The following is a 25,532-nucleotide window of genomic DNA, read 5'->3' as shown; positions in this document are numbered from 1 at the left end:
CCGTTTGACCTATGGCAGCACCATCTAGCGGGCCAACCATAGCGCCATCTGGTTTCCCCCTTCAAGCTAGACAAGTTTCGTTCTTTGTAGTTTTTTCGTTTGACGCTTATTTCATGAGATATTTGGGCCGGTCACGATCAATGGACCACCCTGTATAGCCTTCACTCGTCCAAGAATTGCACACAGCTCTAGGGACAGCAGTACTTACAAAAGAAGGAATTGTCGTGAAAGACGTGAAGTACCTGGCACGAGTCCGAGGTATTGCGCTCACCATGCCAGGACACACGCTACATTAACGTACCTTCAGGCTCTGGTAGTAGACGTACAAGGGCGGAATTTTTCAATGAAGAAGTGGCCTCCTTATTCTTTGGCGCTTACGACCGCATTATCTTGGGGGGTGACTACTGTGGCGTCTGTCCCCGAAAGATCGAAAGACCAGATATCGCATTTTAACAATAGCCGGGAATTAGCAACTATCATCGAGACGTGCGTTTGATTGATACTTGGGAGCACGAAAATGGCGATCTGCCAAGATTTAAGCACATCACCAACCATTCAGCAAGCAGACTTGATACGATTTACGTGACACCAGTCTTAAGTCACGAAATTTTACAGCCAGAGATATGGTTGACAGTTTTTTTTTTTTATTATCACACAGCGTACATTTGTACTGTCAATCTCCAAAGACAAGAGACGTACCGTGTGGTGTCACCGCCAGACACCAGACTTGCTAGGTCGTAGCAAATGACGTAGCTGAAGGCTATGCTAACTATCGTCTCGGCAAATGAGAGCGTAATTTATCAGTGAACCATCGCTAGCAAAGTCGGCTGTACAACTGCGCGAGTGCTACGAAGTCTCTCTAGATCTGCCGTGTGGCGGCGCTCGGTCTGCAATCACTGACAGTGGCGACACGCGGGTCCGACGTATACTAACGGACCGCGGCCGATTTAAAGGCTACCACCTAGCAAGTGTGGTGTCTGGCGGTGACACCACATTCCTCCCCCGCAAATCGGCGTGCGGTTGTGTTATAAGGCTTCCGCCCGCCGTGGGGAGGACCCCATCTACTGGCTCGCCTCAGTCCCAGGTGTTACCGACGCTGCCTTCCATTTTGCCCCATGGCGACGCGCCGCCGCCGCCGCCGCCTGTTCTCCCGCCGGCGACGCCCGCAGTGGACGCGTCGCTGCAACCGCCGGGCGCCTCCATGGGTCACGCGCCGCCGATCGCTTCCCGTGACCAGTTGTCCTCCGCCATGGACCTCTTGCCCGCTCCGGACCAGATGTCGTCTTCGCCCGTCGGGTGCCCCGACTCGATGGAGGTCGACCCTTCGGCCCCTCCTGTCTCTCTAAGGGCGCATACACTGCATGTAGGCGTGCACCCTGGACTAGGTTTTCAGGCGTTTCCTTGCTCCCCTCGGACCGAATGGCAGGGTGCGGGTGGCACAGCCTCGCCTGTTAGGCTCCCCACCTCGCCGCATACGTCAACATGGGGTCCTCTCCACGGCGGGCGGAAGCCTTATGCCACAACCGTCCGCCGATTTGCGGGGGAGGAATGTGGTGTCACCGCCAGACACCACATACAGTGAGAGGGGATACTGGAATTTGAACGCCTCGCATTTGGACGAACCGGAATGCCATGAAATATTTCACACGACACGGACAGTTTGTAAAAGGAAGTTTCCTCAGTATACACCAGCGTTAGGGCGACGGTTAAATTGTGCACAACTGCCGATCAGGAAGGTCCTCATGAGACATTCCAGTGACAGAATGGAATGATACAAACGTACAGTGAAATTCTATGTTTAATTTCCAGGTCCTCCTAGACTTATTCCGCCCACAGGCGTCAGTCGTCGACACTCACCAGAGAATACAACTGGTAAAGGCCACGATTACAATGTTAACACGGAAAAAATTAGAATTGTGCCAGATTACAGAGCGATAACGAAACGGTGTCCAAACCGAACAACCACCCATATATCAGGCGATTAAGGAGTGAATGGGTAGCTGCAGGATGCTCGTCACTGAATTACGAATGGCAGACGCACGAATCTCGATGCAACAGCAAGAGATTAAAGCTGAGCTGAAGCGATATTATGACACGCTCTGTTCTGCTACGCCTCTGTACTGGGCGGCGATGCAAGACCTACTGTCGGGTGTAACCTGCACGATCGACCGGGCAGAGGAAACTACACTACTGGCCATTAAAATTGCTACACCACGAAGATGACGTGCTACAGACGCGAAATTTAACCGACAGGAAGAAGATGCTGTGATATGCAAACGATTAGCTTTGCAGAGCATTCACACAAGGTTGGCGCCGGTGGCGACACCTATAACGTGCTGACATGAGGAAAGTTTCCAACAGATTTCTCATACACAAACAGCAGTTGACCGGCGTTGCCTGGTGAAACGTTGTTGTGATGCCTCGTGCAAGGAGGAGAAATGCGTACCATCATGTTTCTGACTTTGATAAAGGTCGGATTGTAGCCTACCGCGATTGCGGTTTATCGTATCGCGACATTGCTGCTCGCTTTGGTCGAGATCCAATGACTGTTAGCAGAATATGGAATCGGTGGGTTCAGGATGGTAATACGGAACGCCGTGCCGGATCCCAACGGCCTCGTATCACTAGCAGTCGAGATGACAGGCATCTTATCCGCTTGGCTGTAACGGATCGTGCAGCCACGTCTAGATCCCTGAGTCAACAGATGGGAACGTTTGCATGACAATAACCATCTGCACGAACAGTTCGACGACGTTTGCAGCAGCATGGACTATCAGCTCGGAGACCATGGCTGCGGTTACCCTTGACGCTGCATCACAGACTGGCGCGCTTGCGATGATGTACTCAACGACGAACCTGGGTGCACGAATGGCAAAACGTCATTTTCTCGGATGAATCCAGGTTCTGTTTACAGCATCATGATGGTCGCATCCGTGTTTGGCGACATCGCGGTGAACGCACATTGGAAGCGTGTATTCGTCATCGCCATACTAGTGTATCACCCAGCGTGATGGTATGGGGTGCCATTGGATACACGTCTTGGTCACCTCTTGTTCGCATTGACGGCACTTTGAACAGTGGACGTTACATTTCAGATGTGTTGCGATACGTAGCTCTACCCCTCATTCGATCCCTGCGAAACCCCACATTTCTGCAGGATAATGCACGACCTCATATTGCAGGTCCTGTACGGGCCTTTCTGGATACAGAAAATGTTCGACTGCTGCCCTGGCCAGCACATTCTCCAGATCTCTCACCAATTGAAAACGTGTGGTCAATGGTGACCGAGTAACTGGCTCGTCACAATACGCCAGTCACTACTCTTGATGAACTGTGGTATCGTGTTAAAGCAGCATGGGCAGCTGTACCTGTACACGCCATCCAAACTCTGTTTGACTCAATGCCCTGGCGTATCAAGGCCGTTATTACGGCCAGAGGCGGTTGTTCTGTAATCACATGTCCGTTCTAGTATAATATATTTGTCCAATGAATACCCGTTTATCATCTACATTTCTTCTTGGTGTAGCAATTTTAATGGCCAGTAGTGTAGTTTGCAGGTTGAATTGACGGACGAGGAAGTGGACGATGAGCTGATGAAATGCCAAAGAACAACTCACTCGCGCCAGATGGTACACTGGTTGAGTTATATCGCAAATTAAAACATCAAGTGTTACAGAAACTAACGTGTACATGGCAGGAATTGATGGACCGAAACAACGACATCTCAAAACATTTTAGCGTGTGCATGACCATACCGGTTCCTAAAACGCCAATGGAGAAATCCTCGCCGGCCGCGGTGGTCTAGCGGCTCTAGGCGCTCAGTCCGGAACCACGGGACTGCTACGGTCGCAGGTTCGAATCCTGCCTCGGGCATGGATGTGTGTGATGTCCTTAGGTTAGTTAGGTTTAAGTAGTTCTACGTTCTAGGGGACTGATGACCACAGCTGTTAAGTCCCATAGTGCTCAGAGCCATTTGAACCATTTGGAGAAATCCTCACAACAGTACCGTCCGTTAACCCTCCTAAACAGTCACTAAAAGGTATTTGTTAAGATTACAGCTGGGGGGCTGAAACGAGTAATGAACACAGTCACAGTCTCGAAACAAACCAGTGTCGGTAAAGAGTTCCGCATTCACGATACCCTGAGTGATTATTGCGACATAATCGCCATAGCGGCCGCCTGTCGCATCCCGTGCGCCGTGGTTAAGCTAGATTTTGACAAAGCCTTTAACAGGATAAACTAGAGTATTTACTGAAGACCATACAGGCAATGAACTTCCCACAACGTTGCGTCACAATCATTGTACGTCTTCTGCCAAACTCGCAGTTCACAGCATTGATAAACGGTCGACTGCTCGGTCGATAACAGTCAATAGCTCAGTTAGACAAGGATGCCCCAAGGCAACTGCTCTATTTGTCCTACAGCCATTGAGCCATTGTTAACTACGTTGGACAGACAACTCCAGGGACTCTTGACGCGGAGTCATAAGTTCGTCTGTCGCGCCTACACAGATGACGTGGCCTTACTAGTCAAAATCACCACTCATATACAAACGGCGATGAGCACAGTAGAGCAGTATAGGAAGCTGGCGATAGCTAACTCAAATATGATGAAGTTCGGTGTCCTGAATATTGCCCACAAACTACACTACTGGCCATTAAAATTGATACACCAAGAAGAAATGCAGATGATGAACGGGTATTCATTGGACAAATATATTATACTACAACTGACATGTGATCACATTTTCACGCAATTTGGGTGCATAGATCCTGAGAAATCAGTACCCAGAACAACCACCTCTGGCCGTAATAACGGCCTTCATACGCCTGGGCATTCAGTCAAACAGAGCTTGATTGGCGTTTACAGGTACAGCTGCCCATGCAGCTTCAACGCGATACAACAGTTCATCAAGAGTAGTGACTGGCGTATTGTGACGAGCCAGTTACTCGGCCACCATTGACCAGACGTTTTCAATTGGTGAGAAATCTGGAGAATGTGCTGGCCAGGGCAGCAGTCGAACATTTTCTGTATCCAGAAAGGCTGCAACTTGCGGTCGTGCATTATCCAGCTCAAATGTAGGGTTTCGCAGGGATCGAATGAAGGGTAGAGCCACGGGTCGTAACACATCTGAAATGAAACGTCCACTGTTCAAAGTGCGTCAATGCGAACAAGAGGTGACCGAGACCTGTAACCAATGGCACCCCATACCATCACGCTAGGTGATACGCCAGTATGGCGATGAGAATACACGCTACCAATGTGCGTTCACCGCGATGTCACCAAACACGGATTCGACCATCATGATGCTGTAAACAGAACCTGGATTCATCCGAAAAAAATGACGTTTTGCCATTCTTGCACCCAGGTTCGTCGTTGAGTACACTATCGCAGGCGCTCCTGTCTGTGATGCAGCGTCAAGGGTAACCGCAGCCATGGTCTCCGAGCTGATAGTCCATGCTGCTGCAAATGTCTGCGAACTCTTCGTGCAGATGGTTGTCGTCTTGCAAACGTCCCCATCTGTTGACTCAGGGATCGAGACGTGGCTGCACGATTCGTTACAGCCATGCGGATAAGATGTCTGTCATCTCGACCGCTAGTGATACGAGGTCGTTGGGATCCAGCACGGCGTTCCGTATTACCCTCCTGAACCCACCGATTCCATATTCTGCTAACAGTCATTGGATCTCGACCAACGCGAGCAGCAATGTCGTGATACGATAAACCGCAATCGCGATAGGCTACATACAATCCGACCTTTACCGAAGTCGGAAACGTGCATACGCATTTCTCCTCCTTACACGAGGTATCACAACAACGTTTCACCGGGCAACGCCGGTCAACTGCAGTTTGTACATGATAAATCGGTTGGAAACTTTCCTCATGTCAGCACGTTGTAGGTGTCGCCACTGGTGCCAACTTTGTGTGAATTCTCTGAAAAGCTAATCATTTGCATTTCACAGCATCTTCTTCCTGACGGCTGAGTTTTGCGTCTGTAGCACATCATCTTCGTGGTGTAGCAGTTTTAATGGCCAGTGGTGTAGGAGCTCCTGTACAAGGACAAATAAAGGAGATCACGGTCATGAAGTGCCTGGGAGTGAAATTCACTCGAGACATTCGATGCATGGTTGTAGTCAATTACAAAGATTTACTTAATAAAGTATGCGCCTGTATATGTGAACATAGCCTCTAATCCCTGGACGAACTACAACGGATGGCCTTGGTGAACGTTTATCTCATATCTAAATTAAACTTTGTCAACTGCGGCCACATTTTCAAGGTCAAATACGTTGACTCTTTCAACTGCAGTAAGCGGACTAAACCTCACTGACGTACATACAAACAAGGGCTCTGTATATAACTTCGACATACAATAGGTGGAAACTTTCGCCAAATAGTATCGTCACTTTTTTATTGAACTAAATAATGCCTTCCAACCCTGTAGTACAAGTGGACGTTCACCACATACCAAATGACCTGACCACATGCCAAATGACATCTGAAATATTGTTTGATTCAATACAGCTACACCAGCAGGGGAATGCCTGAGAGGCATCTTGCCACAGTCCGAGCAGCGTAAAAATATCTGATCACGGCGCGCGCCAAGAAAATAAGTACCGGGAGGTCGATATGCACAAGCATACGCCGCCCAAATTTGCTAAAGAGTGCGAGAGCCTTGTGGTATTATGTGGTCAGTAGGAATCTCCCTACAAATTCGCGATTGCAAGCAATATATTTGGCACAGTGACCTCTCTGTGCAACCTGTCACGAGCGAGATACTGATGAACATCAATTTGTATGTTCAAATGGTTTAAATGGCACTGAGCACTATGGGACTTAACATCTGAGGTCATCAGTCCTCTAGAACTTAGATCTACTTAAACCGAACTAACCTAAGGACATCACACACATCCATGCCCGAGGCAGGATTCGAACCTGCGACCGTAGCAGTCGCGCGGTTCCGGACTGAAGCGCCTAGAACCGCTCGGCCACCTCGGCCGGCAATTTGTATGTAGAAGGGCGCACGAAATATGGAAAGCAGTCAGCACCTCTTAGCATTTCTCCAACATAAGTCACCACACGCAGCAACCCTTAATAGTCCATTATTCCCGGAAGATGATCTTTACTCTAATGCGAAGAGAAACGCCATCAATTGGCTGAAAGGACAGGCAATATATTATATTCTCTCCAGTGTGGAACATAGTGTGCGGTAATTTTGATCATATCTGAAAACGCAGCACTATCGACTTAAACGAAACATATACTTGGACTTTCTCATAAAAGTAATTATGGAACCGCTAACGAACTGGAGAGCGTAGAAGTTATAGGAAACGACTGCGGGAAGAACAGGAAGGAAAACGGCACAATAACTAGATGGAAATACGCCGGGGTGAAGACAAGGTAGCCTAAGAAGACGAACTTCACAGTTTCGCTGGGCGCCGGTAGAAATTACGATGAGACACCAGAAATATCAGACAAATGGTTTAAATGGCTCTAAGATTATGGGACTTAACATCTGAGGTCATCAGCCACCTAGACTTAGAACTACTTAAACCTAACTAATCTAAGGACATCACACAAATCCATGCCCGAGGCAGGATTCGAACCTGCGACCGTCGTGGCAGAGCGGTTCCGGACTGAAGCGCCTAGAACCGCTCGGACACAACGGCCGGCAAATATCAGACAGTGAAGAGACACGAAGTTACCAATGCCGGCGGAGACGGAGATTCGGAAGGTTTCGTCGAGAGAGGGGCAGTATTATATTATGTTATACATTTTCAACACAAAAAACCTAAAGCTAGCCACAGAAGGCAAAAAGCTGAGCGTATGGATGGGTTGTGAGGGTAGAATTGAGGGAAAAAAGTAGGTAGACCGTGAGACTTTTAATCTCAGGGTCTTAGGTTCGAGCCCCACGTTGGGCGAACTAGAAATTTATCTCCCTGCAGATGCGAGTTACCTAATGTAACTGCTGGAACCTAGCTCTACATCAGTATCAGTGAATGGTATTTCAAGCTGAAGGTGGTTTGGTGGCGAGTATGGCAACCACCTGGATAGAGGCCACAGTTTTGGAGAAGCACAACAACGGCGTTACATGGACCCTGGCAAAATAAACAGAGAAAAAAAACCCATCACTTTTGCAAATAAAGTACTGAGAAAAATATATGGACCAGTGAAAGAAAATGAACAGCGGAGAATGAGGAAAAACAGAGAACTCAGACAATTATACACACTGCCTGACGTCGTAGCGAGTGTGAAAATTAAGAGACTAAGATGGTACGGCCATGTGAGGAGGAAAGGGGAGAACACGGTAGTAAAGTGAGGCCTTGACTTTTCCCGGCGAATTGAAAATTTGGCAGCTGAGCTATCACATCTCGAAGTCACCTTTCGTCAGAATGGGTATAGTGAGAGGCAGATCAAACGTGCGTTGCGCTATCAGCCTTCTGTGCAACGGGTGAGTGACGATAGCAACGAAGTGGCACCTAAGTCAACGGCCTTTTTGCCTTACGCAGGAAGTATTTCCAACAGGATTGGCCGTATTTTGCGGAAATATGATGTGAAATGTGTTTTTCGACCACCTTCTAAGATTAAGGCCCTGTTGGCGTCCGTAAAAGATGATCTTGGTTTGCGTAAGGCTGGTGTATTCCTTGCAGTTGTGGCATGTCGTATATTGGTCAGACAATCAGGACTGTGGAAGACCAGTGTATTGAACATAAGCGTCACACACGCTTACAACAGCCGAGCAAATCCGCTGTTGCAGAACATTGTCTTGACACCGGTCATCCTATGGAATACAACAACACGGAGATCCTGGCTTGCACGTCCAGCTATTGGGATAGTGTTATTAAGGGAGCTGTTAAAATCAAACTATCAAGTGCCGGCCGGAGCGGCCGTGCGGTTCTAGACGCTACAGTCTGGAACCGAGCGACCGCTACGGTTCGCAGGTTCGAATCCTGCCTCGGGGATGGATGTGTGCGATGTCCTTAGGTTAGTTAGGTTTAATTAGTTCTTAGTTCTAGGCGACTGATGACCTCAGAAGTTAAGTCGCATAGTGCTCAGAGCCATTTGAACCAAACTATCAAGCAACCTTATAAACAGAGATGGTGGATTTTGTTTAAATACTCCTTGGAATCCGGCTCTGTCTCTCATCAAAAACAGAGGGACAGAATTAGTGCTAACTCACCTGTTGATTAACAGTCACTATCGATATTTCTGATGTTGGTTATCTTTGGTTGTGTGTTGACTCTGCGGTTACTTGTTCTGCGTGTGGTATCTTCCTTGTTTCTCCTCTGTGAACCGAGGTATTAAATTCCCTTGCACATTGCTTCCTCCTTGCAGTTGTGCGTTGAGAATGGCAGGGTGTGCTCCTGTCGAAATATCGGCGGTGGTCGACGTCGTCACCCGGCAGCAAACCCGTAAGTTATTTGAATAGTAATAAAGGATGTAATAGATGGAGACGCTGAAGAAATGAGACCACTGGGACTGCCGAGAATGAGATGGAAGGATAATGGGTCTGGGAGATGAAGATGCAGATGACAGGAAAGTGTGGGAGGCTGGACTGAGTGAAGCCAAAGACCGGCTGCGGTTTGTGTCGCAAGAATACAGGGTGCTTCAAAAATGACCGGTATATTTGAAACGGCAATAAAAACTAAACGAGCAGCGATAGAAATACACCGTTTGTTGCAATATGCTTGGGACAACAGTACATTTTCAGGCGGACAAACTTTCGAAATTACAGTAGTTACAATTTTCAACAACAGATGGCGCTGCAAGTGATGTGAAAGATATAGAAGACAACGCAGTCTGTGGGTGCGCCATTCTGTACGTCGTCTTTCTGCTGTAAGCGTGTGCTGTTCACAACGTGCAAGTGTGCTGTAGACAACATGGTTTATTCCTTAGAACAGAGGATTTTCCTGGTGTTGGAATTCCACCGCCTAGAACACAGTGTTGTTGCAACAAAACGAAGTTTTCAACAGAGGTTTAATGTAACCAAAGGACCGAAAAGCGATACAATAAAGGATCTGTTTGAAAAATTTCAACGGACTGGGAACGTGACGGATGAACATGCTGGAAAGGTAGGGCGACCGCATACGGCAACCACAGAGGGCAACGCGCAGCTAGTGCAGCAGGTGATCCAACAGCGGCCTCGGGTTTCCGTTCGCCGTGTTGCAGCTGTGGTCCAAATGACGCCAACGTCCACGTATCGTCTCATGCGCCAGAGTTTACACCTCTATCCGTACAAAATTCAAACGCGGCAACCCCTCAGCGCCGCTACCATTGCTGCACGAGAGACATTCGCTAACGATATAGTGCACAGGATTGATGACGGCGATATGCATGTGGGCAGCATTTGGTTTACTGACGAAGCTTATTTTTACCTGGACGGCTTCGTCAATAAACAGAACTGGCGCATATGGGGAACCGAAAAGCCCCATGTTGCAGTCCCATCGTCCCTGCATCCTCAAAAAGTACTGGTCTGGGCCGCCATTTCTTCCAAAGGAATCATTGGCCCATTTTTCAGATCCGAAACGATTACTGCATCTCGCTATCTGGACATTCTTCGTGAATTTGTGGCGGTACAAACTGCCTTAGACGACACTGCGAACACCTCGTTGTTTATGCAAGATGGTGCCCGGCCACATCGCACGACCGACGTCTTTAATTTCCTGAATGAATATTTCGATGATCGTGTGATTGCTTTGGGCTATTCGAAACATACAGGAGGCGGCGTGGATTGGCCTCCCTATTCGCCAGACATGAACCCCTGTGACTTCTTTCTGTGGGGACACGTGAAAGACCAGGTGTACCGCCAGAATCCAGAAACAATTGAATAGCTGAAGCAGTACATCTCATCTGCATGTGAAGCCATTCCGCCAGACACGTTGTCAAAGGTTTCGGGTAATTTCATTCAGAGACTACGCCATATTATTGCTACGCATGGTGGATATGTGGAAAATATCGTACAGAATGGCGCACCCACAGACTGCGTTGTCTTCTATATCTTTCACATCACTTGCAGCGCCATCTGTTGTTGAAAATTGTAACTACTGTAATTTCGAAAGTTTGTCTGCCTGAAAATGTACTGTTGTCCCAAGCATATTGCAACAAACGGTGTATTTCTATCGCTGCTCGTTTAGTTTTTATTGCCGTTTCAAATATACCGGTCATTTTTGAAACACCCTGTAAGTAAGTAAGTACAACAACGGTGTTACCCCCGCGTCACGGTGTGAAGCTCCAGGTCACGGATGAGAGTGATTGAGGTAACTCTGACGGCTCAGTGGTACAAAATGACTCTGAGCACTATGGGACTTAACTTCTGAGGTCATCAGTCCCGTAGACTTACAACTACTTAAACCTAACTAACCCAAGGACATCACACACATCCATGCCAGAGGCAGAATTCGAACCTGCGACCGTAGCGGTCGCGCGGTTCCAGACTGAAGCACCTAGAACCGCTCGGCCACCACGGCCGGCGCTCAGTGGTACATCAGGATATCTTGCAACAGTATTGTGGTGCCATTTATGAACTCTACGATGCTCGTCCACATATGGTACGTATCTCTATGAACTGTCTGTTGGCTGTTGAGGTATCCCTGTCGCCAGCAGGATCCCCAAGTCTGTCCGCTACAGTAAATGTAGAGGACCAAGCTCGTACATTAACTCCGTCCCAGTGCCAGCATCCAGGACATCGAGGAGTAGTTACAACAGCTCTGCATTATCTTGCGTCAGGAGAGAGCAGAACAGATAGTGACATCATTCCCAGTCGAGTCAGTGCATGCCTCCAGACTAGATGGCGTGCAACATCATGCTGATGTGTTGAGTCATGTTAGCAAGTTCTTTATAGATGTAACTCGAGTTTGTATTCACAGAAATAACGTCACATACCCTCTCAACCCATAAGGTTTCATTTCCTCCTCATCTTTTGTGAGCCGCGTTGGATTAGCCGAGCGGTCTTAGGCGCTGCAGTCATGGACTGTGCGGCTGATCCCAACGGAGGTTCGCGTCCTCCCTCGGGCATGGGTGTGTGTGTTTGTCCTTAGGATAATTTAGGTTAAGTAGTGTGTAAGCTTAGGGACTGATGACCTTAGCAGTTAAGCCCCGTAAGATTTCACACACATTTGAACATGTCCTGTGGGCTTTACTTTTTTGTCTTTGCAGCTACAAATGTCAGATTGATCTCCACTCTTGAAATCATCCACTATCGTTTCACAATGTTCTTTTCTCGTGTTACCTGCAAAGGTCGAAAATTGCTAAAAATGTGGTGTGGACGCAAAGATAAAAAACAGAGCACCACCTTCACACACCCAAAAAAAGGTAAAAAAATTACACACACACACACACACACACACACACACACACACACATACAGAGGGAGAGAGAGAGGGGGGGGGATAGAAGGGAGGGAGAAACAGTTGTATACATAGGAAAACTCAGTTGAATAGAAGGCCTGGCAGATTCAAAAAACACAACGAAAGATGTTCACAATACAAAAAGCTGAAACATATGAGGGTCACTCCAAAAGAAATGCACACTATTTTTGTAAAAATTCAGTTTTCATTCTGCATGTGTGAAAGTTTTACAATGTGTAGATACATGCTTCCCGCTTCTTTTCAAACTTAGTTCAACCTGTTCCCGTGAGTGGCGCCCTCATAGCATGTCTTCAAGATGGATGTTACACTTGACGTTCGTCAGAAGCAACGTGCTGTCATAGAATTCCTGTGCTGTGAAAATGAGACAGTGGAAAACATCCACAAGAGGTTGAGAAAGGTGTAAGGAGATGCTGCTGTCGATCGCAGTACAATTAGTCGGTGGGCAGTCAGGTTACGTGATGAAACCGGGCACGGCAATATTGAGGATTGTCCTCGCAGCAGCAGGCCTCGCACTGCACACACTCCAGACAATGTGCAGAGAGTTAACGAATTGGTGACTGCTGACAGACGCATCACAGTGAACGAACTGTCGTGCTACGTTGGGATAGGGGAAGGAAGTGTTTGCAGAATACTGAAAGTGTTGGCGTTAAAAAAGGTTTGTGCCAGGTAGGTTCCCAGGATGTTGACAGTGGCTCACAAAGAAACAAGAAAAACGGAATGCAGCGAACTTTTGGAACAGTACGAGAATGGTGGAGATGAATTTCTTGCAAGAATTGTGACAGGTGATGAAACATGGCTCCGACATTTTTCAGCAGAGACGAGGAGGCAATCAATGGAGTGGAATGATGCAAATTCACCCTAGAAAATAAAATTCAAAACCACACCTTCTGTTTGAAAAGTTATGGGTACGGTGTTTTTCGATTCCGACGGACTCTTGCTTGTGGACATCATGCAAAGTGGAACCACCATAAATTCTGATGTATATGTGACGACACTGAAGAAACTTCAAGGTCGACTGAGACGTGTTCGACCACATCGGCAAAAGCAGGATGTTTTGCTGTTGCACGACAGTGCACGGCCATATGTCAGTAAAAAACCAATGGAAGCGATCACAAAACTCGGGTGGACAACATTGAAACACCCGCCTTACAGTCCTGACCTGGCTCCACGTGACTATCATCTCTTTGGGAAACTGAAAGATTCTCTTCGTGGGACAAGGTTTGAAGATGATGACTCCCTTGTGGACGCTGCGAAACAGTGGCTCCAACAGGTTGGTCCAGAATTTTACCGTGCGGGTATACAGGCGCTGGTTCCAAGATGGCGTAAGGCAGTTGAGAGGGATGGAAATTATGTGGAGAAATGAAAATATTGATCCTAAAGGATGTATCTACACACTGTAAAACTTTCAAACATGTAGAATAAAAGATGGATTAAAACAAATAGTATGCCTTTCTTTTGGAGTACACTCGTACATAAAGTGAACATAACAACGAGGTGAATGTGGTTATAGAAGCCAGAACACAGAAATGAGAAAATGTTGTATATATTGCATTTCGAAGCACAGGAGCTCGACTTGGCACCTTGCAAACCTAAGGAGTGGTACAGATACGTCGATGATACTCGTTGTGTGGAGCCATGGTGAGGAACAGCTTGGTGACTTCCTAAGACACTTGAACAGCCTCCATGCCAACATAAAATAGCATGGAAGTAGAAAACGACAAAAAACTACCATTTCTAGATTACCACCCTAGCCAGAATACAGGCATGATTAATAAGTTAGTAACGCGAGCAAGACGAACATGAGTCGCAACACACCAGACGCGAAATGCAACACCTGGAAAGTGTTCTGAGGAGCAATGGTTACTCCACAAGTTATATTAGAAATATAACAGAGACAAACACTCGGCGAAGTGACACTGCAGAAAAAGAAATGTCGGATACGGCCTTTCTGCCATCCATTCCCAGAGTGACGGACAGAATCGGCCGTATATTGTGCAAAGACGGCGGAAAGACTATTTACAGACGACAAAGAAGATCAAAGAATGTCTCAAAGCGGCAAAGGATAAAAGGAACCCACTTGGAATGCCAGAAATATACCGCATACCATGCACATGGGGAAAAGTTTATGATGGAATGATTGGACGATCAATCAGCATGAGGATTACAGAACACAAGCGACATTTCAGGTTGGGGCAGATGGAGGAATCGGCCGTGGCAGAGCACGCGCTGTGTGAGACCGGCCACGTAGTAAAATTCACCGACACGGAGGTTCTAACTGTAGAGAAGAGCTATCACACCCGCTTGTTCAGAGAAGCTGTAGAAATACACAAATACGAGAATAACATCATCAATAGGGTTACCAGATTTCGGAATTCCAAAAAGAGGACATTTTCCATATTTTAGGATGAAAGAAGAAGACACTTTTTATTTCTTAAATTTATTACATAAGAAAAAAAATAAAAACATCACACACATCTCACATATCTACGTATTTTCATTTGACTGAATCTTTTTTAAAAGTTTCTTTTCTTGACACAAATATTTAAAGTTCTTGCAAATCAAATTTCTAAAATTAAATTTCACCATTGCAGTCCCCTTTACAGTGTCAATAGTGAGTCTATTTTTCTAATTTGTCCACTGTGCCTCTATTAAGGAGAACAACCTCTCCACACAAGCATTATGGCGAAGAAGAACTGTGCAATTTTAATTAACTCGCTAAGCTATTCCTCACTGCTACACGACTCAACATACTTGCACCACTTCTTATGGGCCGGTTCTAATTTTTCATCATATGTAGCTATGAATTTTTTTAAACTGGAAAACTGATCAAAGCACTTTTCATCGTCAATCTTAATATATTTATTCAACAAAAATTTGATTGATCTTCCACGTAAGACCACGATATATCTGAAAAATCAAGGCACTTAAAACAAGAAAATTCACGAAATGGTTCCATCCACGTATTCAGGTACTCCAAACGTTCTTCATAGAGGGTACCAACATGCCACTTAAAATCCTTCACCTTCAAAGCATAATCATCATTTTCCATTTGAAACAATCTTTCTTTCACACTCAAAGATATAAAATTTTCATCTTTTCTGTGCTGAAGAACACCACGAAGGGAATACAGTACATTCATGAGATCGATAAGGGAGTTTTCTTTCTTTTCTAAGATACTAATATAATTATGAAAAATGCCAACTAAAGATTGGATATGCCACAGATAGAGCTCATTGATAGGGTCCATAAAAAAGTTCTTTAGGACTGTTGGAGGTTTGTTTTGTGACAGAAAGAAGGATTTAAGAGCGGGAAACATCTCTGTAAGTCTCTGAATGGCTGGAAATAGTGACAGCCATCGAGTCTTGCAATGGCTGAGAAGTTGTTGGTACTCTATTTCGACAAAATCACAAAATTTCTGTAGTCACTCTACACGGACAATGTATGTCGAAAAATGATTATATATTTTCGTTATTAATCCTTGTAAGTGAATTTCAAGGAGGTCAGTTCCCATCCCACTCCAACCAATACCTTGTTAAGTTCCCTCTTTAGATTAGCAAATACATTATTTCCATCACCTCTTTTAAGGCCACCAAACATTGTGTTGCAATTATCAGCACTAAACGCCACACATTTGTCCTTCATTTTAAACTTGTTAAGCGTATCAGTGATATATGTTGAAATAGTTTCGGCAGTTTCATTTGGTCTACTTTCTATATTCAGAAGTTTAGTTTGCAGTCCTCCGTTCCTTTGATCAAAGTAATGAACTATAATGGGGATCATTTTAATATTCCCATGGTTGCTAGCTTGTTGATTCGACAAGAAAGAAGAAAGCCTCAAGGTAAACGGATCCTGGTTCCCCTACCGCAGCGAACGACCGTTGCAGTTACTTGGCGCCAGGTACATATAGTCTGCGGCCGTGAGCTCGGCTCCAGTCCACCACCAACAGTGGAGGGTGAAGCTTTGACAATACCAACCACTTTTCCTCGCGAAACAGAAAAATCATCAGGCGAACGTCGGCAAAAGAACCTGAGACAGAAGCCAACAGGCAGTTCGTTAACATCAATGCCTTAAAGCATCCGTATACGTCTTCTGTTAATCTGGATGGTACATTGGCTAGGAAGTTATTTATTGTGCTTCAAGAAGTTGGAGGTGCTCTGCCCCCTACGATTCTTTCTTGTGTGCGTCGTCTTGCAAGGCCAGTGGGATATATTTACGTCAGAGCAAGAAAGAGCAGGAAAATGGGCGTAAGAGAACTACAACTATGGTATGAGTACTGCTTTTGGCTAGTAGCTGGCCAAAATAACTTGATTTTGCTTGATTCTTGGTCTTCGTAAAAATTCATACTCCTTTAGGGCAAAATACAGTGTGTGTCAAAAAAATGTATACACACTTTGAACTGTCATAGACAATTTATTTCCCGTTCTACAAGGTTAAATATCTGTGAGAAAGTAATGTTATGTTTCTTCAACAGGTGGCAGCAGTGGCAAGGAAGTAACTGCAACATGGCGGACGTGCGTTTGAGCTTTGAAGCGCGGAAGCCGATAATTAAGCGGTACTGGAAGTTTGTGAATGTAGCTGCGGTTCGAAGACAGTGGTGGAGAAGTGAGTATGGTACAGAACCACCTTCAAGGTTAACAATTACACGCCTACGAGACAAATTCGAAATTCATGGAACAGTGTCTGATGTGCATAAAGGTCGATCAGGGCGACCTCGTACAGCTACAAGTGATGATTCCACAACGGCGGTCTTGGAACTGCTTCAGCGTTCGCCTCAAAAATCTTCAAGGCAAGCGGCATGTGAGAGGAATGTAAGTGCTAGTAGTGTGCTACGCATTCTGAAGAAAGGCAAGTTTCGTGTGTACATTTAAAGGCTGGTGCAACAGCTAAGTGACGACGATCCAGATCGAAGGTTAGAATTTTGTGAATGGGTTCAGGAGATGGTGAGACGTGAACCGGGATTTATGGGTAGCATAATTTGGTTGGATGAAGCCCGATTCTAACTCAATGGAACTGTCAATAGGCACAATTGTGTGTACTGGGCTGAAGATAATCTTCACATTACAGTTGAAAAGGCTGTGAATTTGCCTGGCGTAAATGTGTGGTGTGGTTTGTCTGCAAGGGGACTCATTGGGCCTTTCCTCTTTGTAGGTACTGTTACTGGAGAAATGTACCTAACAGTTCTTGCTGACTCCATATTCCCTGCCATTCGTGCATTATACGGTAATGATGAGTTTTATTTCCAACAAGATGGCACACCGCCACACTATCATAGGGACGTACGAGCATACCTGGATCGCAATGTGCCAGGCCAGAGGATAGGACACAGGGGACCAATCGAGTTACCTGCACGCTCTCCAGACCTCACGCCGCTGGATTCCTTCTTATGGGGCACAGTAGAAGATGAGGTGTACAAACGTAAACCACGTAACCTGGACACACTTTGGAATGAGCTTCAGGCGGTGTGCGCAGAAATCTCATTGGACACTTTGGTGCGATGTACGGAATCAGTGGTGACTCATACTCAGAAATGTATTTATGCTGAAGGCCACCAGTTTGAACATTAATCACATTTGCAAAGCACATTTATTTTTCCAATTGGATTTCAGGCTTTCCATTTCCAGAAATTTAACATTGTAGAACGGGAAATAAATTTTCTTTGACGCTTCAAAGTGTGTATACATTTTTTTTGATGCACCCTGTATGCCTCCTGAAAAGTATGTGACGTTGCGGTTGATACCACCTGGAACCACTGAACGAATTCAGCTTCTGGACACTTTTTTTCTGTGTCTATAAAACATGTTCTCACACTATCTGCAGCCAAGCACTAAAGGACAGCCAGATTCACGATAAGCTCCACAACAGACTGTTTCTCATTCGGTTGCATGCCATTCTGTCAGATCTCATCACGCTGTTACACCAACATGATTCTACACGCATTCTTTAAGACTGGATACCTAGTTGAACGTCCTGCACGGTTTGTAACTCCCAAGAGTTCGCCTTCAATCTTGATGGTGCGAACCTTTGCGATCACTGTGGGTGTTCATGGTACAAATTAATGTTTTTTTTGTACATTTGTTGAATTTCGACTAATGTCCATTTTGTGAAGTATAATACATACATCTCATAGAAGGTTCATCTCAGCACCTCCCAGACACTCAATTTCTGTCGGCCTACTGATGCACATGGTGAGTCATTAGCAGCTAATATTTTTCTGTCATAACTGTTAACACAATTCTTTCAAATTAGCATTAATGAAGATTGAGCTTGCCGCCTCGCACTCGACGAGTACCTTGTTATACGAGGCGTGTTTTTTTAAGTAAGTACAGTTTTGAAATTATAAAAAGACGTGCTAAGATATCTCAATCATTTTATTTTTACATGAAAGCCTATACCTTAATCTACTTTTCAACATAATTTCCGTCAATACTGAGGTACTTGTCATAACGTTGTACCAGTTTTTGAATACCCTCCTCATAGAAGTCTGCCACCTGACTTGTTAACCACTGCATCACCACTATTTTGACTTCGTCATCGTCTTGAAACGCTGACCGCCCAGGTGTTTCTTCAAGTGCACGAACAGTTGGTAGCCACTGGGCCCAAGATCGGGGCTGTATGGAGGATGATCTAGAGTTTCCCATCGAAAAGATGTGATGAGATCTTTGGTCTTATTCGCTACATGTGGACGGGCATTGTCTTGCAGCAAAATGATGCCCTTGCAGCAAAACGATACCCTTGCTCAGCTTGCCACGTATTTTGTTCTGAATTGAATGGTGCAGATTGTGCAATGTCTTATGGTAAGCTGCTGCATTGATTGTCTCATTATGATGCAGAAATTCCACAAGCAATACTCCTTTTCTGTCCCAAAAAACTGTGCACATTTGAACCATTTGTAATGCGTCCCCCCCAACATGCTTGATCAGATTAAAGACGGGGGAAAGGGCACGCCACTCCATTTGCTCAATTCCTCCTGTTCCAAGAACTCCATCTCCATTGTTCAATGTGGTCACGTATGGTCATCCATAAAAATGAAGTCATGGTCAAATGTGCTCGTGAAAAACCGAGCATTGGGAAGGAGTACAGTGTCAGAATGATGTTGAATGGTGAGAGTACTGTGTTGAAAGATCTGAAGGCAGTATGCCTCTGCAACATTGTGCCTCCCTCCAGCATAAAAACTAGACCACCAAAACAATCATGTTAGGCAGTGTTGTAGGGGTGCATTAAGTGCTGCTACCATGAGTCCACACGTAATGCACCCAGGAACATTGTCGAACATGATCATTTCAGTGGTCTAGTTCCTATAGTATGGAGAGCCATAATGTTACAACATCATTGTGACACTCTACTACTTCAAGATGTTTGTCTTTTCAGAAATGCATTCGGCCCTGACTTCATTTTTCTGGATGACAATGCATCAAACAGCACATGTGCAAGAGATCTCGGAATGAGAAGATATTTGGCAAATGGTCTGCCCTGTCCATTTCCATCTTAATTCCCATCTAGCCAGGGTGGATGCGTTGAGGAAACATACTGCAGCACATATGCATGTACTAACAACCATCCTGCAATTATCAACTGTGCCAGTGAATGGAAAGCCCTAACATTATAACTACATACCAAACCAGAGGCCGGCATGGGAGCGCTTTGCAATGCATTGCCATCAATGGCAATCAGAAGACACATGTCCTTTCTTTTGAAATGTCAAGAGTTCTGCTTGCAACTCTAAAAATATAAATATCAATTATGATAAAGTAATAGTCGACAACAATTTTGTAAAATTGCTTATCTGAAGAAAAAACATTTAATGATCAACTAAAATCGACGTAATTGCATCTCATAATTGTGCAAAGACTTTACACCATAATGGGAACACAAGTTTGATTCCTTAACCTAACAGCTATTCCGGAATCAAGAATTTCGGGGGGGGGGGGGGGGGGGGAGGTAGGGGCGGAATGCGCTGTCAATATCATACTAATTCACAAAAGGGGGAAAGCTTTACAAGCCAAACACTGTATCTAGTGAAATAAACTACATTAAAGTAACAAACAGTTAACTACTGGTTCTTACAAACACTGTTCTAGCCTTTCTTTTAATCTGTAAAATATGGCGACACTGTGATAGTGCCCACCACAATGCCATGGAATACTGGCTGAGCTGACAGACTTATCTGTGAGGTGACAGACTTATCTGTAAGGGACTTCGCTTTTCTGGGTGAATCCGATTTCTGCTATTCGATGGACTGTTGCTTTGATTCTGGTGTGACGTAGGCCACCCATGTTTCATCGCCCGTAACAGTTTGGATTAAGAAATCATCACTGTCGTTCTGGTACCGCTCAAGGAAAGTCAATGCACTGTCTAAACGTTTGGTTTTGTGCACATCCGTCAACATTTTCGGTACCCAACGTGCGCACAATTTTCAGTAATTCAAGTGCTCGGCCACAATGCCATACAAAACACTACGAGAAACATTAGGAAAGTCCTTCCGCACGGAGGATATCGTAAACTGTCTGTTTTCTCCCACCTTACTGTCCACTTCCTGCACCAAACTTTCATTAACAACCGAAGGAAGCCCACTCTGTAGTTCATCGTGCACATTTGCGCGGCCATCTTTAAATGCTCTCACCCACTTTCTTACCATTCCATCACTCGTAATGTTTTCTCCGTAAACTGCACGGATCTCACGATGAATATCGATCACTTTTAGGCCTTTAGCACTAAGAAATCTTATAACAGCCCGCACTTCACAGTCGGCGGGACTCACGATTATTGGAGGCATCTTAAACACTCAGTACACAACCTAAACAAGGAAGAATCAGACTGTAATGGCGTCAGTGCGTAGACAACAGATGTAGGTACCCAGTGCGCATGCGCAGAATGCCGACCGCAGCGCTGTGGCCGCGGTGTGGCAAAACGGTACTTACTTAAAAAACACGCCTCGCACATCCCTGACTCTTTAAATGTAGGAGTGAAGGCAAGTTATATCTGTGAGCAGTAACAAACCCACCACTATAGATGGGTGCACGTAATTTTTGGCAGAGGTGAAGAGCAGAAATGTGACGTACCTTGCTCGATGTCCTGGTACTTGTCAAAGGGCCTCAGGCCGTTCTCCCTGGAGAGGCCTCCGAAGGCGTAGATGAGGTGTGTGCAGAGGTAGGGGTTTATATTCTGCGGGGTGAACTTGGCGGTGCCGGGCCGGTACACCGACCAGTTTGTGTAGTAGCACACCACGCGCTTCCCGCCGCTTGCAGCCGGCGTCCGCTCAGCTGTACTCTTCTTGGCTGCAACATGTTGTGACAATATTGATAAACAGCCAGCAGGCGCTCTTAATAAAGCTAAGCAGCTCGTTACCGGTTTCTAATCAACAGATTCATCATCAGACGGCTCCTCATGTTTAAAATTACGAGGGTCACTCCAAACGAAATGCACACTATTTTTGTAAAAATACAGTTTTCATTCTGCATGTGTGAAAATTTTACAGTGTGTAGATACATCCTTCGCACTTGTTTTCAAACTTAGTTCAACCTGTTCCCGTGAGTGGCGCCGTCACATCATGTCTTCAAGATGGCTGCTACACTTGACGTTCGTCAGAAGCAACGTGCTGTCATAGAATTCCTGTGCTGTGACAACGAGACAGTGAGAAACATCCACAAGAGGTTGAAAAAGGTGTATGGAGATGCTGCTGTCGATCGCAGCACAGTTAGTCGGTGGGCAAGCAGGTTACGTGATGAAAGCGGGCACGGCAATATTGAGGATTGTTCTCGCAGCGGCAGGCCTCGTACTGCACACACTCCAGACAATGTGCAGAGAGTTAACGAGTTGGTGACCGCTGACGGCCGCAACACAGTGAACGAATTGTCACGCTATGTTGGGATAGGGGAAGGAAGTGTTTGTAGAATACTGAAAGTGTTGGCGTTAAAAAAGGTTTGTGCCAGGTGGGTTCCCAGGTTGTTGACAGGGGCTCACAAAGAAACAAGGAAAACGGTATGCAGCGAACTTTTGGAACAGTACGAAAATGGTGGAGATGAATTTCTTGGAAGAATTGTGACAGGTGATGAAACATGGCTCCATCATTTTTCACCAGAGACGAAGAGGCAATCAATGGAGTGGCATCATGCATATTTACCCAAGAAAAAAAAATCGAAAACACACCTTCTGCTGGAAAAGTTATGGCTACGGTGTTTTTCGATTCCGGAGGACTCTTGCTTGTCGACATCATGCCAAATGAAACCATCATAAATTCTGATGCATATGTGACGACACTGAAGAAACTTCATGCTCGACTGTGTCGTGTTCGACCATATGGGCAAAACAGGATGTTTTGCTGTTGCACGACAATGCACGGCCACATGTCTGTCAAAAAACCATGGAAGCGATCACAAAACTCCGCTAGACAACACTGAAACACCCGCCTTACAGTCCTGGCCTGGCTACATGTTCTCTTTGGGAAACTGAAAGATTGTCTTCGTGGAACAAGGTTTGAAGATGATGACGCACTTGTGCACGCTGCGAAACAGTGGCTCCAACAGGTTGGTTCAGAATGTTACCGTGCGGGTATACAGGCGCTGGTTCCAAGATGGCGTAAGGAAGTTGAGAGGGATGGAAATTATGTGGAGAAATGAAAATATTGTTCCTAAAGGATGTAACTACACACTGCAAAACTTTCAAACATGTAAAACAAAAGATGAACTTTTAAAAAATAGTGTGCATTTCTTTTGGAGTGACCCTCGTACATAGGTGTTATGTTGCGCATGCGCTCTACATCTACAGCGACACTCTGCACGCTACCTTAAGGTGTGTAGCGGAGGGTACTTCTGGTGTACCACCAGCTTGCCCCCCCCCCCCCCCCCCCCCCCACACACACACACACACTTTCTAGTTCTACCATCAAGTGGTGCATAAATTTTTAATCTCCCAGATTTTCCCGTTGCAGTAATTTCGCGATACGTATTTTGAAGGAAGTAATACATCACTCGCCCCTCCTGGAACGTACTCTCAAGGAATTTACATCGTAAACCTCTCCGCTGCGCGGGATTAGCCGAGCGATTTAAGGCGCTGAAGTCATGGACTGTGCGGCTGGTCCCGGAGGAGGTTCGAGTCCTCCCTCGGGCATGGGTGGGTGTGTTCGTCCTTAGGATAATTTAGGTTAAGTAGTATGTAAGCTTAGGGACTGATGACCTTAGCAGTTAAGTCCCATAAGATTTCACACACATTTGAACTTTTTGAAACCTCTCCGTGATATACAACACGTCTCGTGTTGTTCAGAAGAAACTGCCAGTTCCAGCATCAATCCTAACCTATCGCTGGCAATTAGCTACGACCTTCTGGCGTTGCTGCCTTTTTATAGACATGAACATCAGGGTGATCTCGCGGTTCTAGGCGCGCAGTCCGGAACCGTGCGACTGCTACGGTCGCAGGTTCGAATCCTTCCTCGGGCATGGATGTGTGTGATGTCCTTAGGTTAGTTAGGTTTAAGTAGTTCTAAGTTCTAGGGGACTGATAACCACAGCAGTTGAGTCCCATAGTGCTCAGAGCCATTTGAACCATTTTATTTCAGGGTGATTCCGACGTCATCCAACAGGTTTTTTATACAGGGTGGTCCATTGATAGTGACCGGGCCAAATATCTCAAGAAATAAGCATCAAACGAAAAAACTGCAAACTACGAAACTCGTCTAGCTTGAAGGGGGAAACCAGATGGCGCTATGGTTGGCCCGCTAGATGGCGCTACCATAGGTCAAACGCATATCAATTGCGTTTTTTTTAAAGGAACCTCCATTTTTTATCACATATTCGTGTAGTACGTAAAGAAATATGAATGTTTTAGTTGGGCCACTTTTTTCGCTTTGTGATAGATGGCGCTGTAATAGTCACAAACGTATAAGTAGGTGGTATCACGTAACATTCCGCCAGTGCGGACGATATTTCCTTCGTGATACGTTACCCGTGTTAAAATGCACCGTTTACCAATTGCGGAAAAGGTCGATATCGTGTCGATGTATGGCTCTTATGATCAAAATGCCCAGTGGTGGTGTGCTATGTATGCTGCTCGGTATCCTGGACGACATCATCCAAGCGTCCCGACCTTTCGCCGGATAGTTACACAATCACAAAGCGAAAAAAGCGGTCCAACTAAAACATTCATATTTCCTTACGTACTACACGACTATGTAATAAAAATGGGGGTTCCTATTTTTAAAAAAAGCAGTTGATATGCGTTTGACCTATGGCAGCGCCACCTAGCGGGCCAACCATAGCGCCATCTGGTTTCCCCCTTCAAGCTAGACAAGTTTCGTTCTTTGTAGTTTTTTCGTTTGACGCATATTTCGTAAGATATGTGGCCCGGTCACGATCAATGGACCACCCTGTATATTCACTGAATTTTCGTTGTTGCGGAAATTCCGTAGAGTGCTATTGTTCTACAGAAACAAACATGTAAGAAGAAGGGCTACTTTATTGTAACCGGAACAACCAATTAAAAAAAGTAAACAGTTTTCTACGATTAAAGCTGAATTAGTTTTGTATCACTTACATTGAAAGTGATGTGTCTTTTTATACCAGTGTTCACTACTATAGAAGAATTTCATTTTTAAGACGAACAGTAACGAAGATTAAACTCTTTTCTTAAATTTGAAGTACAGACAGTGTAGGTCACCCCACACACCTAAATATGACGCCACGTGGATGTATGCGAAGATGGATATAAAAAAAGACAAAACAATTCCAAAGCATTTAAGTCGCCATCACTGTGTAAACATCCCTCAACACTTACACGGAGCTCCTCACACTATTTTATTGCACTGGCTCGATTGGCACATTCGTCACCAATCTAACATCTCGTCTAAATAATGTTGTGATTCGTTTTGATCTTATATTGAGAACACTAGACGGTAAACAGTGTCATCACTAACTTCCTGGCAGATTAAAACCGTGTGCCCGACCGAGACTCGAACTCGGGACCTTTGCCTTTCGCGGGCAAGTGCTCTACCAACTGAGCTACCCAAACACGACTCACGACGAGGTACTGGCGGAATTAAAGTCGTGAGGACGGGTCGTGATTCGTGCTTGGGTAGATCAGTTGGTAGAGCACTTGCCCGCGAACGGCAAAGGTCCCGAGTTCTAGTCTCGGACCGGCACACAGTTTTAATCTTCCAGGAAGTTTCATATCAGC

General features: G+C 45.6%; 1 protein-coding gene across 2 annotated transcripts in view; it reads right to left on the bottom strand.

Moving 5' to 3' along the window:
* The window catches only part of LOC124721104 (serine-rich adhesin for platelets-like), a 481,067-nt gene that overhangs the window by 244,216 nt on the left and 211,319 nt on the right, over window positions 1-25,532 (bottom strand). For both annotated transcript variants that reach the window (XM_047245921.1, XM_047245922.1), the window contains exon 3: window positions 21,428-21,643. In XM_047245921.1, the coding sequence (XP_047101877.1) occupies window positions 21,428-21,643 (216 nt within the window). The remainder of the gene's footprint in view (window positions 1-21,427; window positions 21,644-25,532) is intronic.

This window comes from Schistocerca piceifrons, chromosome X (assembly GCF_021461385.2).
Source record: "Schistocerca piceifrons isolate TAMUIC-IGC-003096 chromosome X, iqSchPice1.1, whole genome shotgun sequence".
In the NCBI taxonomy this organism is placed as follows: Eukaryota; Metazoa; Arthropoda; class Insecta; order Orthoptera; family Acrididae; genus Schistocerca; species Schistocerca piceifrons.
This window is presented reverse-complemented; position numbering and strand designations above follow the sequence as displayed.